The sequence below is a fragment of the Carassius gibelio genome, chromosome A14 (assembly GCF_023724105.1).
Source record: "Carassius gibelio isolate Cgi1373 ecotype wild population from Czech Republic chromosome A14, carGib1.2-hapl.c, whole genome shotgun sequence".
Lineage (NCBI taxonomy): Eukaryota > Metazoa > Chordata > Actinopteri > Cypriniformes > Cyprinidae > Carassius > Carassius gibelio.
This window is the reverse complement of record NC_068384.1, coordinates 6840730-6859558: the sequence shown is the minus strand read 5'-3', so window position 1 is coordinate 6859558 and position 18829 is coordinate 6840730. Positions and strand designations below refer to the sequence as shown.

Sequence of the window (18829 nt, the reverse complement as noted above, 5' to 3'; positions counted from 1 at the left end):
ATTCCCCAGGCCTCAGGCGAGAGTTCAAAGGTGAAGGTGAAGGTGCGAGTCAATCTCCACGGGATCTTCAGTGTGTCCAGTGCTTCTCTAGTGGAGGTGCAGAAATCTGAGGAACAAGAGGAGAGCATGGACACGGAGCAGAGCACAGAGAAAGAGAATGAGGTGTTGCTGCAGGACACTACTGCGTTCACGTGAACTAAACTCTGCTTTAGCGTCTGTTTTGGCATTACTCCATGTTATTAATGAGGTGTTCCGGTGCAGTTACAGCCATGCGTTTCCAATCATTCACAGAGCAAAATGCAGGTTGATCCAGATGAACAAAAGACTCCAGCGACCGGAGAACAGGAAAATGGAGAGAAAAAAGCTGGAACAGAGGAAATGGAGGTATAGCACTTAATTAATGACCCATAGATTTTGGATTTTGTTGATAACCATCCAAATAAGGGGTGTGCCATATTTATTGTCTGCGATTAATATAGTACTTTTTGTTTTTAGTGTATGCAAGCTGGCATTATCTGATACGCCACTCATTTCGCAAACACACATCTTTAAAGTCTAAAATCTTGATAGAAAGCATGCGATTATTTATTTTATACAACCGTTCAAACAACTAGTTAATATTAAGTGAGTTACAATTTTAGATGCAACAGTGTGTTTTCGCCAATGAAAATAGTTCAAATCGAAGCCGGATCTGAACTTTTGTGTGTCTCAGAGCAACACTGCACCAAGTCGGTGTTTGAACAAATCATTTGAGTCAATGATTCAATGATTCATTCATGAATCAATTAATAAAATTGAAAATAACCCCATGATTTACTCGCCCTCGAGCCATCTTGGATGTATATGACTTTCTTCTTCTTTCAGAGAAGTTATTTTCTTACACAATCACATCGATTCACTTCAGAAGACCTTTATTAACCCCTCGGAGCCGTTTGGGGCACTTTTCATGATGTATGGATGCATTTTTATTTGCTTCAAAATCGTGAAAGAGACAAAATATTTTTTATGTATTACTTTAACTCTATTTGTCTGAAAGAGGAAAGTCATAGACACCTAGGATGGGGTAACTTTCATTTTGGGGTGAACTATCCCTTTAAGACAAAGGACAGTTTTAGTGTTACATTTATTTATTGGCCTAAACAGGCCAAGTTACCAGCACAAAAACACACTCCCCTGCTTCATACGCCCTAATTGTTCCCTCCGTGGACTGTGATTTGTTCAGACATCAGTAGAGGAAGGCAAACAGGAGAAGAAATCAGATCAGCCTCCACAAGCCAAAAAGGCCAAAGTGAAAACTAAGGTCCTGGAGCTGCCCATCGAGAACAACCCACAGTGGCAGCTTGCTAATGACATGCTCAACCTGTTCGTGGAGAGCGAGGTATGCTTTCTGTGCAGATGAGATTTGGGGAAACGTCTTCAACCGTTAAGAGTTAAATCGAGTGTGATATTCTCTCCTCAGGGTAAGATGATCATGCAGGACAAGCTCGAGAAGGAGAGGAACGATGCCAAGAACTATGTGGAGGAGTACGTGTACGAGATGAGGGACAAACTGCACGGGATATTCGAGAAGTTCGTCGACGAGAGCGTGAGAGCAGTCACGTGACTTAAAATCTAAATTAGGGAAATGTCTTAAAATCTAGAAGCAGTTTATTTAAATGAAGTAAAAGAAATTGTTTTCATCAGTGAAATATCTGCATGAAATGATTGTGAAATCCTGGTCTAGTCATCACGAAAGAAGTCTAGACATTCATTGGTCAGAAGGTGTTTTATATCACTATTAAATCTAAAGATCTCAGACGTTTATTGTTATTGTGCAGGTATTAAAAATGGATTAACTTGATCCATGCTCTATTTAATTGAATGTACTACAATAACAAACCTGACTTATACAACTTCAAAAATAATAAAACAATATAGACACATTTAAAAATAATTCTCTTTATTCTCTTAATTAATCTCTTTGGTGTAAATTGTAAATATATCACTCTTAAATGTGGATTTTGGCCTTAATTTTTTGACTTAATTACAAAATATTAAAAACACTGATTTAAAAAAACGACTACAAATGAATCTGTGCATGAGTGTTATTTTAGTAATATGTATGTATTATCATAGTATTAATAACTTTGATTTATATATATTATATTTACATTTTATTTGTAAAATCAGTGTAAATAATTTTGCTTTTGTTAATTTTATTCATTATATATATATATATAAGTGTGTGTGTGTGTGTGTGTGTGTATATATATATATATATATATGTATATAGCTTTAGTTTAATTTTGGTTTAACTTATTTCAGTTAGCAGCATTTCTCCTATTCATTTAAGTTTTTCATCTACTATGCATGTTTTATTTCAGCTGTATTTAAATGAACAAAAATGATTTTAATAGTTAGCGGTAACTTCAGCTGTGCCTGACTGCCGTCTGCTTTCTCTTCCAGGACAGAGATGCTCTCTCATTAAAACTGGAGGACACTGAGGTCTGGCTGTATGAGGACGGTGAAGACCAGCCTAAACAAGTATACATTGACAAACTCGTTGATCTGAAGGTACTAAACATCTTTTGAGGTCTAAAATTTATGATGTATATAGCTCACACAAAACAAACCGCACTCAAGCACCAAATTACTTCCACTAAGTACTGGTTCATTTCTAATTATACTTACATTATGCATTTAGAAAGCAGATTTAATTTGGGCTTGTTAACATATTAAAAATGTTCTTGCAGAGTCTCGGCCAACCTATTCAAGACAGATACACAGAGTTTGAGGAGAGACCCAAGGCTTTCGATGAGTTGGGCAGACAGCTGCAGCAATACATGAAGATTGTAGAGGCCTACAAAACCAAGGTGAGGTTGTGCTGGGTTAATGTTACATAAGGTGGCTTCACATGTCTTTCTGAATCACAGGAAGAGCAGTATGACCATCTGGAGGAGGCGGAGGTTCAGAAGGTGGACAGGATGGTGAACGACGTGATGATCTGGATGAACAGTAAAATGAATCAGCAGAGTAAACAGAGTCTCGCCTTGGAGCCTGTGGTGAAGACGACAGAGATTCAGGCCAAAACACGGGTCAGTCACAGTACTTTACTGTATAGATCGTGTCTCTCTTTAAACATTTTGCTATATCATTTATTTTTTGTAATGCATATATTTCTTAAGTTGCATACACCTGATCTAAGAGTGATAAAGAAACATGCATGAATGAGACAAGAAAAAGAGGGATGTGCATGATGTTAAATAGAGTTATTAAAAGCAGTAAGCAGTGGACAACTCAATGCATGGAACGCAATCACAAATTCAAGACGTGCATGATGTTTAATAAAGTTATTTAGCACAATAAACGGTGAAAAACAACTCTGTTCTTCTTCACTGACATATAGCCGAAGCGTGCAAACAGAATGCACTTCTCTCAGTGTGTGATCGCAAATTCAGTTCTCTTTCACATCTTATTGCGCTTGAATGATCAATAGACACACAAATATGTCAGTATGCCGTCGTGTAGTGTATTCACACTAACACAGTCGATTATGGCTTAAATTAATGTAAGCAATTGTGTTGTAATGTAAGCAAACTGGATGTGTTTCAGTGTATTGGATCTGTGCAATCGGTCTTAAAGGGACAGTAGCCTAATTTACCTGCTGCTGTCTGTCATTAAAGTTAACCAAACAACAAAAGAGGGAGAAAATCACTCACTGCTCTTTACTGAACCTCTTTACAAAGAATCGGTTAATATATGATTCATAAAGTAAAAACTATGCAGTGTTTTTGTTCTACAGTTTCCTGTAGGATTTTTTACAAAATAAATGTTCCGCTGCTAAAAAAACATATAATTTTTTTAAATGCAGGGTTAGGGTTGTTGGGGAATTTTGTACATTTTAATTAATTAGTATTTTTGTTCTATTGTGTTTGTAATTTGCTTATTTGTTCTTATTTTTAATAACAAAAATAAAATTATGTAGCTGCATTGAGAGTGTCAAAAATAAAATTTCACATTGTGCATCACTCTGATGCATTATTTTGTATCAGCATAATACGTTCATATTCAATCTCTTCGCATTTTCCACAGGAGCTGTTCTCCACTTGCAATCCCATTGTGTCCAAACCTAAACCCAAAGTGGACCTGCCAAAAGAGGAGAACCCCTCAGAACCGAACGGGCCGGTCAATACACAAGAAAACCCTGAAGCCCAGTCCGGCGGCACAGAGCAAGCGACTGCAGACACCGCAGAAGCCAAGCCAGACATGGACCTCGATTAACCACGCTGTGTAATGTTATGTTAACGTTACACGTTATGTTATGCAACATAATGTTTTGTTAATGTTAACTTCCAGTGAATGCTAAATCATGTTCCTCACAGCGGGGTGACTCTCCCAAGCAGAGAATCAGTGGCTACATTTGCATGTCCTTTTATATTAAGATAAACATCAATCACAATGCTGTACGACTTTGATTGCCTACGATCCAGTTTCTGTAATATGCTGGCTCTGTCAACCGTTGTTTCAATAAATATAGATTGAAACATACATGTGCACGCTTCTATTGTGGAATTATTTTAACGCAATGTGAGATGCAATTTGATTCGCCTGTTGATTTCTGAATGCATTCACACATGAATTTACATCAGGTGAATGTAAATGAAGTGTGTCTCAATGTTTGTCAGGTTTAGCCATGTGACCAGTGCCGCAAATAATCTATGAATGCTTTATTTCATATTCAGTGTCTTATCTTTGCACATTTCTGATCCAGTTTACTTGCAGTTCAACCCTGCAACACTTCTTTTGAAACACCTGATTGTAATTAATAAAAAATAATTATGTGTGTGTTTCTATAGCACTTTCCACAAATATTGTACACTTTGGTGTAAATTGTAAATACATTACTGTTAGATGTGGATTTTGGCCTTAATTTTTTGACTTAATTACAAAATGTAAAACATGCAACAAATTATATAGAAGATTTAGATTCAGCCCTGTTACAGCTCGATATTTCACAATAAATCTATCATATGAACCCCTACCTACACTTTTAGGCTCAATTACCCATCATGGTGTAATTTAATTTTAAAATAATTATGATCTTCTCTAAACAACATGTTTCGAAGGTAAAGACCTCTTCACAGAAAATTTGTTGAACATTAAAATATGTTTCTTCTACTGTTGCTGTGCACATTCTGCGTGGAAAGTGGCTCTGATACATTGGATGGATGAATGAGCGATTTTAAAGTGTATACATTGTTTCCAATTCATTCCTAAAATTCTTTTTTTGATGACGCAATGTGTTCTATCCACAAACACCGTGAAAAGTGCAACATTTCCTCTGACACAAACATATGATCTGGTAAGTGTTTTTATGATTTTACTTATATATATATATATATATATATATATATATATATATATATATATATATATATATATATATATATTAATTTCAGTGTCATTGCGATTTACTAGTATTTTTGTAACTCAAAAAATGCACACATCCTTGATGGCAATGCATCTAGAGAAGGAGTGTCAGGACTTTGAAGCCAAAATCAAAGCTGCTAGAGGAATCAACTTTGAACTTTGACCTGTGCGTGCCACCATTAAACAACACTGGCTTGTAATCGTGTTGCAGGTATTGGACCTGATGGCCACATCGTGTTCAATGAGCCTGGATCCAGTCTGGTGTCCCGAACACGTGTGAAAACCCTGGTTATGGACACCATTCTAGCTAACGCTCGTTTCTTTGATGGTGATGTCTCTAAAGTGGGGCTATAGTTGGCACAGTGATGGATGCTCGAGAGGTACAAATGTCCACATGTGTGACCCTAGACCACAAAAACAGTCCTTTTTTCGAAATTGAGATTTATACAGCATCTGAAAGCTGAGTTAATAAGATTTTCATTGATGTATGGTTTATTAGGATCAGACAATAATGGCTGAAATACAACTATTTGAAAATCTGGAATCTAAAGGGAGCAAAAAACCGAAATATTGAGAAAATTATCTTTAAAGTTGTCCAAACTAAGTTCTTTGCAATGCATATTACTAATCATTTTTAAAAAATATATATTTACACTAGGAAACTTACTAAATATTTTCATGAAACATGATCTTTACTTAATGTTTTAATGATTTTTGCCATAAAATAAAAATCAATAATTTTTTACCCTCTAAAATGTATTTTTGGCTATACAAATATACCCCAGAGAATTAAGACTGTTTTGTGCTCCAGGGTCACATTTGTGCTTTTCCTAATCTATCTTAATGACTTCTATAAATGTCAGCCCCTCCTTCTACTTCTGCAGATGACTCAGCTTTTATTGCTAAACTAATTAAATATTTCTCCAGCCAAATTCTTTTTTACAACATTTGTTGTAAGCTAGTTATATGCTAAAATAACGGCATACTAAAGTCAGCATTTTATTTACAGTAAATAAACTGATACTTTAAAATATATAAATTAAAATTAATTTAACAATAATATATAATAATAATAATAATATGCAGGATTAATTTAGGTTTCTCAGAGGAAGTCAGCATAGTTGGGTGAACTATAGTGGTGACTGAAAATGATAACAAATAAGTTTAGCAATGTCAGTGTTTATGATTGGTTCATGCTATAAATCCTGCTTCTTGTGTTTGTGTGAGGTCACGAATCAGTCTGAATAAACAATTAAATGGTGTTAATGGGAAGACTAATTAAAACACACAATTATGTATCACCACTTTTGATCTGCGGTGGTTTTTAGTGAGTAGTCAGATCATTGAAATTAAATCTCTGAAAAAAAGCAGCAGAACATCAGTTCATAAATAAAATATAATTTTTTTACATTTTTACTGCCTTGAGTTAATATTTTGGAATAAATAAAAAATGCTTAAAAACACTAAACTGATGAAATTTATACTTGGTTTTAATAAATAGAATAGCATGAAAATAAATATAATTTGTATTTTCCGGAAGTATGAGTAATGTTTATTTAACCACAAAAAAATGACTGGGACATGCATTTCATAAACAATAAAATAAGATAAAAACAATGCAAAAGAAGAAAGTTCAACGCTCTTCAACAAAGAAATAACGTAAAAAAACACCCACAAATATTTTATGTTTATCTAAAGTCATTTTTGTTTATCAATACACTTGATTTGGATCATCAAAATGGGATTTGCATAATTTATATTTGTGTTCTTTAACATTTCATTTATGCACTTTGCTTCATATTCTGAGTTTGCATTTGACTGTTTTTATTCATTTTGAGGAATATGAAATTTAAGAGATTTGCTTGTTATTTAAAAAGTCATGCATTACTAGTTACTCAAAAAAAGTCTAGTTATGATTGCATAACTTGTGTTAGTGATCATAGTTTGTGAAAATCATCCATTCATGGCATCAGCAGTAGTGGACTGATCTGAAACAATACAATGATCGCTAACATGATTAAACGACATTTTCAAGTCATGATCTTTATCACTGGCTCTCATAAAGCGTTCATGCTCTATAAAAGCCATAGACGAGAGAGTGAATCACATATGGACAGTGTCAGCCTTCCAGCAGCATCCTCAGACTGTGTTTGTGTGCGTGAAGTATTTGCAAGGTAACTGTGCCTTCTCTTGTTTTACATGACTTGTTGAAGCCGTGTCCCTCCCCTGAGGGAATGAAGTGAATGCAGAAAATGTAAGAAAGAAAATTACATCATCAGTTTGTTAATATTTTTTTATGGATGTTCACAATAAGTTGGTGGAAGAATCGTAGACTGATGAAGAGAATGGACACAGAACAAAAAAGCAATTGTACTCCTTTTTCTATTATTTTTTTATATGACATTTCATTTATTTTATTAAACCTCTCAGTACATGATGTATTGAATCCAAATGTGTTTATACTGTATAATAATAATATTAGACTAGGAAATCTAAGTCTTTAAATGTGAACAAATAAATCACAAGTTTATGTTTCACAGATGAGGCTTAAACCTAGTCTCAGACTAAAAGAAAAAACTTGCACTGATAAATCTTAAAATATGTAAGTGTCTCAAGATGCACGTTTATAATAACTGCTTGGATGTCCTAATTGAACTATTGAATTTGGCTCAATTTAAGCAGGTGAAACCAGCCATCAGTACTTTATTAACAAATACTTATCTTTTGAATTGATGATATGGAATTATGGTATTATACCTTTAATAATGTATAGATGATAAGTATTATTTATATGGCATTACAGTATTTATTAATAATAGCTTGTTATATATGTAAATTTTCCTTCTTAATTTATATATATATATATATATATATATATATATATATATATATATATATATACAGTACAGACCAAAAGTTTGGAAACATTACTATTTTTAATGTTTTTGAAAGAAGTTTCTTCTGCTCGTCAAGCCTGCATTTATTTGATCAAAAATACAGGGGAAAAAATTTAATATTGTGATATATTATTACAATTTAAAATGATTGTATTTAAATTTATTATATTTTAAATTATAATTTATTTCTGTGATGCAAAGCTGAATTTTTAGGATTATTATCACATGATCCTTTAGAAATCATTCTAATATGATGATTCATTATCAAAGTTGGAAACAGTTCTGCTGCTTAATATTTTTTCAGAAAATGTGATACTTTTTTAGGATACTTTGATTAATAAAAAGTTAAATGTTAAATGTTAAAAAAGCTATGTTTTTAAAATATAAATATTTTGTAATACCAATATGCACTACTGGTCAGTAATTTGGGGTCAGTAATTATTATTATTATTATTATTTTTTTTTTAATAAAATCAATACATTTATTCAGCAAGGATGTGTTAAATTGAGAAGTGAAAGTAAAGAAAATATATTAGTAGAATATATATTATTAGATTTTTTATTTTATTTTGAATAAATGCAGTTCTTTTTCACCTTTATTTAATCAAATATATCAGACAGCAGAACTGTTTCCAACACTCATAATAAATCAGAATATTAGAATGATTTCTAAATGATCATGTGATCGACTGATGTTACATGTGACACTGAAGGCTGGAGGAATGATGCTGAATATTCAGCTTTGCATCACAGAAATAAATTATTATTTATTTATTTTTTAAGTATATTCAAATAGAAAACTATTATTTTAAGTTATAATAATATTTTACAATATTACAGTTTTTTCTGTATTTTTGATCAAATAAATGCAGGCTTGATAATCAGAAGAAACTTCTTTCAAATTAAAAATAGTAATGTTTCCAAACTTGTGGTCTGTACTGTGTGTGTGTGTGTGTGTGTGTGTGTGTGTATATATATATATATATATATATATATATATATATATATATATACAAACTTTAAGGATTATTTGATGAATAAAAACTTAAAAAGTACACCATTTATTCAAAATAGAAATCATTTGTAACAATATAGACTACCATTATAAAGTTTGGGGTCAGTATTTATTTTTTATTTTTTTTAAAGAAATTAATGTTTTCTTTCAGCAAGGATGTTAAACTGACAAAAATAGGATAATAAAGATTTAGAAAAGATTTCTCTTTTAAAAAATGCTTTGTTTTCAACTTTATTCAACAAATAATATTTATAAAAAAGTATATCACAGGTTCCAAATAAATAAATATATAAATTTTAAACAGCACAGAAATGATGGTAAATCGGCATATTAGAGTGATTTCTGAAGGATCGTGTGACTGGATAAAAATGCTGAAAATTCAGCTTAGCATCACAAAAATAAATTATATTTTAAAGTATATTACAATAGAAAACTATTATTTTAAATGTTAATATTATTTTATAATTTTACAGTTTTTTTCTGTATTTTTGATCAAATAAATGCAATCTTGTTGTGCAGAAGAGTCTTCATTAAAGGACATAAAAAATCTTACTGATCCCAAACAGTAGTGTGTGTGTGTGTGTGTGTATACATTATATACAGTGTGTGTGTGTGTGTGTGTATAGTATTTCACTTTTAATTAAAAAATTGCAACTTTTTATTTCATTTTGATTTTTAAAAAAAAAGTTTTAGTTTGACATTTTTTAAACATTTTCATGTAGTATTTTATTTTATTTTATCATATTTCAGTTAGCAATGACAACACTTGTCACCGAAAGGACATCTATTATATTTTTTAATTGTGTGAAACTATTAGACTAAAGAGCTATTCCCTTCATGTGGTTAAAAAGTCAAAATAGGCAGTTCAGTATAATCAAGTTCATACATGTCTGACTGAGCAACAATAACTTAGTGATTCACAAGGGTTGGGAATCATACGCCCTCCAGAATCAAATATCCCAGCCTCACTACACTTAGCCTACAGTGATTATTACTGTACTGCGACTGAATACTCTTGACACTAATCTCTCTAGACACTGTAAAGACAAGAGAACGTATAAAGGTTCAAAGATACTTTTTAGTTCAACAGTTTACTAATGGAAACTCATGTAACTGGTTACATAACAACACTCTTTGCACTAACAATAAATACACCCAATGGGCTTTGTTTCAAATCGTAGTGAGCTGCCTGATTATACAGCAGAGCGGAGAGCGCCGCTAGCGGCTGAAAGCAGTCTAGACAGGCAGCACACTACACTTTGAGACAGAGCCTGCGCCGAAGCAGACTGAGCATGCGCAGTCGCCATTGTTCACACTATAACGTTAGATTAGCCGAGTACCGTCAATCTGTCCTCAGACGAGATTCTGTTCATTAAGGAACACACCGTTTGTGATTTCTAAGTCAAAGTTACGTCAAACTAGTGATTACTGCTCGCGTGTGAGTGATTAAGTGAAGATAATGACGGATCAGAGGAGTGGATATCAGCAGGTAACGAACATGATCGAGCTCGTTTGGTTTCTGAGGTGATTTTCTGTGATTTCGGGTGTTTTATGGACATGTGTCGAGTCGATGAGGTTTTGATAATCATTTATCGGACTCTAAACTGTAATGTTTTAAGGATAAAGGCCGATGGATTAATTAGCTGGTTAGCCGCGGCCTTCAGTTCGCGGTGACAACAAACCGGAAAACATCAACGAACACAAACAAACGGTGTTTAATCAACATCTAAGCTTTCATTCTGATCAAGTGTTGTTTGTTCTCAGGATAAAACTGTCGAAAGACAGAGGTGATCGAGTTTAGTTGTGTGAACGATCATATAATCTAGGTAACTTGACGATTAGATTTTTATTTTAACATATTAATACTTCTATATTATATAAAGTACTCGACTGGAACATCGGAAAATAGACTACAAAGAGAAAGCTAGAGAAAACGTTTGCGTGATTTGACTGTGTATATATGTATACACATACATATTTATGTACACACACACGATATATATATATATATATATTAGTACAGACCAAAAGTTTGGAAACATTACTATTTTTAATCATTCTAATATTATCAAAGTTGGAAAAAGTTCTGCTGCTTAATATTTTTTCAGAATATGTGATACTTTTTTAGGATACTTTGATGAATAAAAAGTAAAAAAAAAAATATTAAAAAACCCTAAAAAAGAAGCTATGTTTTTAAAATATAAATATTTTGTAATAATATACACTACTGGTCAGTATTTTATTTTACTTCTTTTTTTAAAATAAAATCAATACTTTTATTCTTGCATTTTTTTTTTTTTAATAAATGCAGTTCTTTTTAACCTTTTATTCATCAAATATATCAGACATCAGAACTGTTTCCAACACTCATAATAAATCAGAATATTAGAATGATTTCTAAATGATCATGTGATCGACTGGATGTTACATGTGACTCTGAAGGCTGGAGGAATGATGCTGAAAATTCAGCTTTGCATCACAGGAATATATATATATTTTTAAGTATATTCAAATAGAAAACTATAATTTTAAGTTGTAATAATATTTCACAATATTACAGTTTTTTTCTGTATTTTTGATCAAATAAATGCAGGCTTGATGAGCAGAAGAAACTTTTCAAAAACATTAAAAATAGGAATGTTTCCAAACTTTTGGTCTGTACTGTGTGTGTGTGTGTGTGTGTGTGTGTGTGTGTGTGTATATATATATATATATATATATATATATATATATTGTGTGTGTATGACGTATGATTTTATTATTTTATAGCTTTGTATGGAAATTTTATATTAATCTTTTATAAACAATAAATTAACATTATTTACAGTTTGATGTATACTTGTATGTGTGTGTGTGATACACATGAATCATTATTTTGTAGTTTGCTTTGTAAAAAATGTTCATTTTATACACACACGTTCTTATATATATAATATGCATGTAAATACATGCATTAATTTTATATGAAATGCATCTTATATGAAATCTAATATTGTTGTAATATGAGAGCTGTGTGTTTTGTGTTGTTGTGTAGTTGAATACTGAGGAGTCGTCGTCTGTGGAGGTGTTTGAAGAAGCCTCTGACGCTCCTCCTCCGTACAGCAGCATCACAGCGAGTGACGCAGGTAACACAGAGTCTGCACACACACCACCGCAGAACACAGACAGCTCACTCCTAACCCTTCACTGTCTGTCTGATAGCTTTCTTTGAGTATAAGGAGGACGAGGTTTACCCCAAACCTCCATCGTACAATGTTGCCACGTCACTGCCGTCATACGACGAGGCCGAGAGGAGCAAAGCGGAGGCCAGCGTTCCTCTCGTCACTGACAGGGTGAGCCTTTCTGAACGTTTTAGGGGTAGTTACAGTTAATTATGCATTCTTTGACTCCTCTGTTCTTGTGCTACAGGATGAGGACTTCATTGCCAGAGACAGCTTCGAAGATACGGATCAACTGCGAGTTGGGAATGATGGGATTTTCATGCTTACGTTTTTCAGTAAGAGTGCTCTGTACTCACCAACACAATGTTTGTTCTTTCTGTTTAAGATGCACTTTGATAGACTGCTGTGTATTTCGGACGGGTGAATAAGTGGGCTGATGGTAAGGTAGTAGGGATGTTTTTCTGCGCTCTTAACATTTAAAATTAGAGACAGCCACTGCATTTTAATCATGATGCAAACAAAGATGCTGCATACATGCACCATGAGCAGTTTTTAATCTGAAATAGATTTTGAAATTATGAAGCATAAACAGAATGGTTTGACTTAGTTTGTGAAACTACATAAAAAGATCTGCATTAAACAGCAGAGAAGCTGAATGAGACGCAGATTCACTCTCTGCCAGCAGGTGGCGCTTAAAGCCTTTCCTTCATTTCTGCTTTAAACAAAACAGCACTGCCTTTTTTGTTTAGTTTTTTTGGTTTTGAACAACGCTGCTCATATGCGTTTGCATTAAACAGAGGCTAGATGAAAAGAAAAAATAGCATATAAACTCTTATAAAAAGACAGTAAATTTCCCTCAGACATAAAATCATTTAAACTCTTTTCCCTAATTGAATCACAACTTGTTTAGCATCTCAACCATTTTGAATCGTCACAAATTTTAATAAATTTTTGACCCGCTTGTGGTTAATCGTTACATCCCGATAGGGTAGTGTGTTATTTATCAGCTGCGATAATATCGTTACAGTATTTTTAACGACATGTGAGCTGACGTTATTGAGAATGTCACTCACTTTGCTAAAAACATGTCCAAATGCAGTTTAGAATGCCTTTATAATATGTCACGAATCCAAAACAATTCCTGTAGAGGTTTACGTTTTTTTATGTATTTATATAGTTAAGTAATATCACACACGCAACAACAGTTTTCCTAAATATTAGCACGAGAGCAAATGTGATATTAATGTTATACAATCATTCAACAAATAAGAACATTTCATTTTAGACACAATATTGTCTTTTTTTCTGTTAGATGTTAAATAGTGAAAACTATAAACTTTTAAAGATGGATCAGAAACATTGCACTTCTCACTGTTTCGATCCTGAATTAATCTGTTTTTAAACAAATCATTTGATTCGATTCGTTGCTTCATTTCTAAATGAATCGTTTGAAAATGATTCAATGAATCACTCATTCAGACAGGGTCTTGCTGCCCCCTGCTGGTGTTTTTAGTGTCACATTTATTTATCCATCACAGGCCTGAACCAGCCAATGTACCACCAGCACAAGAACATGCCCAGCAAAATATTAACATAATATCCATATATCATGTCTAATATCGCAGTACTAGTTGATGGCTAGATGTGTAAATGGCTCTTCATTTCTTTGCCTCTTCAGTGGCGTTCCTCTTTAACTGGATTGGCTTCTTCCTGTCCTTCTGTCTGACCACGTCTGCGGCGGGACGCTATGGAGCCATCTCTGGGTTTGGACTGTCTCTGGTCAAGTGGGTCCTGATTGTCAGGGTATGACATTAAACGTTAAATATTACATCATAATAAACCGTAGCAGTGGATTCGTTTTTATTGGGTTTTTGGATTACAGAGCTAATTATTAGAGCAGTGGTTTTCAACCTGTGGTCCGCGGCCCCCTAGTGGGCCGCGGTGGTATTGCAGGTGGGCCGCCAATTATTTTCTGTTCATTTCCAGTCCATTCTAGGGCTGTGCGATTAAAAGAAAACGTCCTAAAATCACGATTTTAGCGTGCGCATATGCCTAACTCCAGGTTCACACACTGTCTGTGATGCGCCTTTTTTTCTGAGCCAATGTTGACGGATCAGAGCGTTCTCACTGCGGTAAAAGGCTAGAAATAAAACGTGCGAAAATAATTCATGTCTAACACATGAGCATAGAGTGAATTTGTTAGTGAACAGGATGCAGTTTAAGTGAGAGGAGACACGTTTTAAGTGTGCACACTCTCTCCTCGCAAAGCAGCGTGTATCTGAGCAAGCACGACCGGTTTTGTGACAGAGCAAAGGAAATCTGCTGCGAACAGAGAGATTCGCACTCGTGCATTATTTTAATGTGCTTTCGCGTTATATTTATGCGCTCTCACTGCTGACCGCATACACATACTGTATACACACTGCAAACACCTGAGGCACCGCTACAATTAATGAGCTCTATGAACAATGCATGGCAAAAAAGAAAAAAAGTCCCTGTATATAGGATTTTTTTTTTATTTATTTTTTTTGCCACAAGTCTATACATTTTTTTACATCTTCACTATAGTGATAATTTTGACTTATGTCTGTTCTAGAGATGTTACAACTTTTTGATAAAGCTCTGATTGGTTTTCTTTTGGAAATATGTTTCAAATTAATCCTGAATGCATTTATGACTGTAAAAGCACAATTGCAAAATTGATCAAAAAAATCGCGATAGTTTTTTTTTTTTTTTTTTGTCCATATCGCACAGCCCTAGTTTATTCAATAAATATAGTTTAAAATCTAGCTTCTGAGTACTAAGTTATTAACCCAACAATAGCGGGGTCAGTTAATTTTTTTGAAGTGGGCCGCGCAAACATATGTGTTTGGTTGTGTGGGCCGCGAGTTGAAAAAGGTTGGGAACCACTGTATTAGAGAATAAACACCGCTCACCCTTTCCTTTCTGTGATTGAACAGTTTTCTACCTACTTCCCTGGATATTTTGATGGCCAGTACTGGCTGTGGTGGGTTTTCCTGGTTGTAGGTAAGTGTATATTTTATTTCTTCCCCATTACATTCATTTATTAAAAATGTATCAAATTTCCTGAAAGTGTGCTCACCCTCAGGCCATCAAAGATTATTTGTTTGTTCCTCAGAACAGATTTGGAGAAATGTAGCATTGCATCATTTGCTCAGCAAAGAATGCTCTGCAGTGAATGGGTGCCGTCAGAATGAGAGTCCAAACAGCTGATAAAAACATCACAATAATCCACAGCACTCAAGTCCATCAGTTCACATCAACACAACAAATATGTGGTTGGATTTTGACGTGAGAGACAACAGGAGATGATCTTTTTCACCGGAGGAAACAGCTTTTGTCTTTTCCAGATGTTAACTGATGGACTGGAGTTTACTTGTGGATTATTGTGATGTTTTTATCAGATGTTTGTACTCCCATTATGACGGCACCCATTCACTGCAGAGCATTCTTTACTGAGCAAGTGATGCAATGTTACATTTCTCCAAATCTGATCTGATTATTAAATTTTATTTGTATTTTTATTTTTTTTTTGTTACACCAGGATTCCTGCTGTTCTTCCGGGGATTTGTTAACTATTCCAGAGTGCGCAACATGGCAGATCACTCCATGTCTACTCTTCCTCGAACCCGAGTTCTTTTTATCTATTAGGTAATTTTTTTTTTTTTTAGATGGGTTTATGTGTGTGCATTGCATTAGGGGAAAATCGATTAAAAGACAACCTTTCAGTGATTTAGAAATAATTGTGATCATGGTATTAAATTGAAGGTGAAGTGTTTTCTCTTTGTTTGACTTTGTAAAATAAATTATAATCTCAGGATAATTGCAAAATGAACAAAACGGAAAATAAAAGAGAAACGCCTACAGCTTTTTTTTTTGATCTTCAGGACATAAACAACAAAAGTGCAAAGAACACGTCTGCTTCAGACGCCCTTGTTGTTTGCATAATGCAACTAATTACATTGGCATTTTTACTAAAGCTTTCCGGTTCCTCCAACCATTTATCAGTGCTTAATTCAGTCGTACAGTATACATTCATTATGCAGTTAAAAACTACTTACATTTGCATGTGCTTCATCAATAATCAGCTTCTGTAAAATTCCCAGTCACCGTTTGTTTCTGTGGGTTTTCTCTTAATTTGTGGCAAGGTTGTAAATTTACTTTGAGTGAACCTAGTGAGCTAGAACAAGAGTATGTATATACAGTATACGAGAAGAGAGATATTAAATGTTATAAACATGCACTTTCAAGATATAAAAAGAATAAGATCCTTGTAAAGCCAAAATTATATGAAGGCAACGTTTATTCAAGAATATGTCTGCTTGTTTTAAGTTACTGTCACAAAATGGACCAAAATAGACTTATTGTATAATAGATTCTTAGACTGATAGCAGTTCAATATATGGTTCCGAATTAAAGCACATCTGGTTATGTAATGCGCTTAATCAATCAGTATGAGTTACAGAATATCTTATGATGCCAAATGTAGCAGTAGATGGTTCATTGATCTTTTCGTTTTTATTTGTATTGAAGGCTTCAGTGTGGGATAGTGTTTCACGATGTGTTTGTGATTTGTATGTTTTACACTTGTCCTGTAACTTTTAATAAATGTAACATCTATGGCAACACCACAGATCACTCGTGCATTTGTCATCATTATACACTAGCACTAACGGTTTGTGTTTCGGAAGATTTAAAGGTCGCCTTCTTCGTGATCCATGTTTTAAACTTTAGTGTGTAATGTTGTTGTTGTTAGAGTATAAATAATATCTGTAAAATTCTAAAGCTCAAAGTTCAATGCCAAGCGAGATATTTTAACAGAATTCGCCTACAACAAACGACCCGTATGGACTACACCCCTCTAGTTCCTGCAGTAATGACGTCACTAAAACAGTTTTATAACTAAGCTCCGCCCACATTAATTCACAAAAAGGGGGCGTGGTCTTGTTGCGCTCCGACGGGGAAGAAGGAAGAGCTGTGTTTGTGTTTGTCGCCATGTCGTTTGAAACGCTGTTATTTTCATCTGTGAGTCCAATCACCTTTGTTTGGGCTTCCCAGGAACGCTGTACTTTGAGATTAATGGTTACAATTTATGTTTAACTCGGTTCCCGAAAATGTATAATCCACATGTAAAACTATGTGCAGCACATTTTGCTGAGGACGGCTTCCTCAATCTCAATCAGTTTAATGCTCGATTCCCACAAAGATTATTCCTGAAAGATGGAGCAGTTCCCTCTTTGTCTGGAGAAGGCGTTGTTTATGGACCACAACCGGTAAGTGTATTTTATTATTTAAGTTGGTGCTTTTTACAGTTTCTGTAACTTATTACACAAAGGGCAATGCTGTTTAGCTTTAACTAGATGTTAGGGCTGTGCAAAAATCTAGTGCGATATTCATGCACATCTCGTCAGTAAAAACGCTCCTGTGATAAGTACATCTCCAGCACATGCTCCTGCCCACTTGCTTCTCACAACTAGTCCAATCACGTTATCAGGAGGTCAACCTGAGCCTGCTCTAAATTCCATATATCCAGATTTAATTCTAAGTATTCAAGTCCACCCAGCGTTATTATTATTATTTTTTTAATCGACTAAAATCTTTACCTTTCTCAAATTGAGCCGATCTCAGATGCTGGTCTGTGACATCATGAAAACAGGCCCCTCCCACAATAGTTTGATTGACAGTAGCATTTCAGCACAGGCTTGTGTCTTACCTTAGACGCGTCCTTAGTGAGCGGTCTTCAGTATCACAGTGTTGCCAAGTCTGCGGTTTTCCCATGGAATTGGGTTACTTCATTCTACTGTGGGAAGTCGTGGCCTAATGGTTAGAGAATCAGACTCACAATCGAAGGGTTGTGAGTTCGATTCTCGGGCCGGACGGAGTTGTAGTTGGGGGGAGTGCTTGTACAGTTCTCTCTCCACCTTCAATACCATTACTTAGGTGCCCTTGAGCAAGGCATCGAACCCCAAACTGCTCCCCGGGCGCCGCAGCATAAATGGCTGCCCACTGCTGTGGGTGTGTGTTCACAGTGTGTGTGTGTGTGTGTGTGTGTGTTATGCTGCTGTGCCCAGGGAGCAGTTGGGGGTTCGACTTATTCACCTAATAAGTCGTGGTATTGAAGGTGGAGAGAGAACTGTACATGCACTCCCACCACCCACAATTCCTGCCAGCCCGGGACTCGAACTCACAACCTTTCGATTGGGAGTCCGACTCTCTAACCATTAGGCCACGACTTCCCTGCTCTGTATATGTGTGTGCACTTCGGATGGGTTAAATGCAGAGCACAAATTCTGAGTATGGGTCACCATACTTGGCTGAATGTCACG

General features: G+C 34.7%; 2 protein-coding genes and 1 pseudogene across 2 annotated transcripts in view; all 3 read left to right on the top strand.

Moving 5' to 3' along the window:
* The window catches only part of LOC128027367 (heat shock 70 kDa protein 4), a 12164-nt gene extending 7637 nt beyond the window's left edge, over positions 1 to 4527 (top strand). Inside the window, exons 12-19 of the mRNA XM_052614924.1 lie at positions 1 to 162; positions 292 to 384; positions 1223 to 1378; positions 1460 to 1585; positions 2446 to 2553; positions 2733 to 2852; positions 2913 to 3074; positions 4072 to 4527. The exon at positions 1 to 162 is cut by the window's left edge and continues 23 nt beyond it. Of these exons, the coding sequence (XP_052470884.1) occupies positions 1 to 162; positions 292 to 384; positions 1223 to 1378; positions 1460 to 1585; positions 2446 to 2553; positions 2733 to 2852; positions 2913 to 3074; positions 4072 to 4260 (1116 nt within the window). The 3' untranslated portion in view covers positions 4261 to 4527. The remainder of the gene's footprint in view (positions 163 to 291; positions 385 to 1222; positions 1379 to 1459; positions 1586 to 2445; positions 2554 to 2732; positions 2853 to 2912; positions 3075 to 4071) is intronic.
* A 742-nt stretch (positions 4528 to 5269) lies between these two features.
* Positions 5270 to 7960, top strand: LOC128027078 (glucosamine-6-phosphate isomerase 2-like; annotated as a pseudogene).
* Positions 7961 to 10609: 2649 nt separating this feature from the next.
* Positions 10610 to 17136, top strand: LOC128027366 (NEDD4 family-interacting protein 1-like). Its single transcript, XM_052614923.1, has 7 exons — positions 10610 to 10810; positions 12356 to 12446; positions 12523 to 12653; positions 12730 to 12817; positions 14161 to 14285; positions 15443 to 15509; positions 16048 to 17136. The coding sequence occupies exons 1-7, from the start codon at positions 10781 to 10783 to the stop codon at positions 16152 to 16154; spliced, it is 639 nt and encodes a 212-aa protein (XP_052470883.1). The 5' UTR covers positions 10610 to 10780; the 3' UTR covers positions 16155 to 17136.
* Positions 17137 to 18829: the final 1693 nt, after the last annotated feature.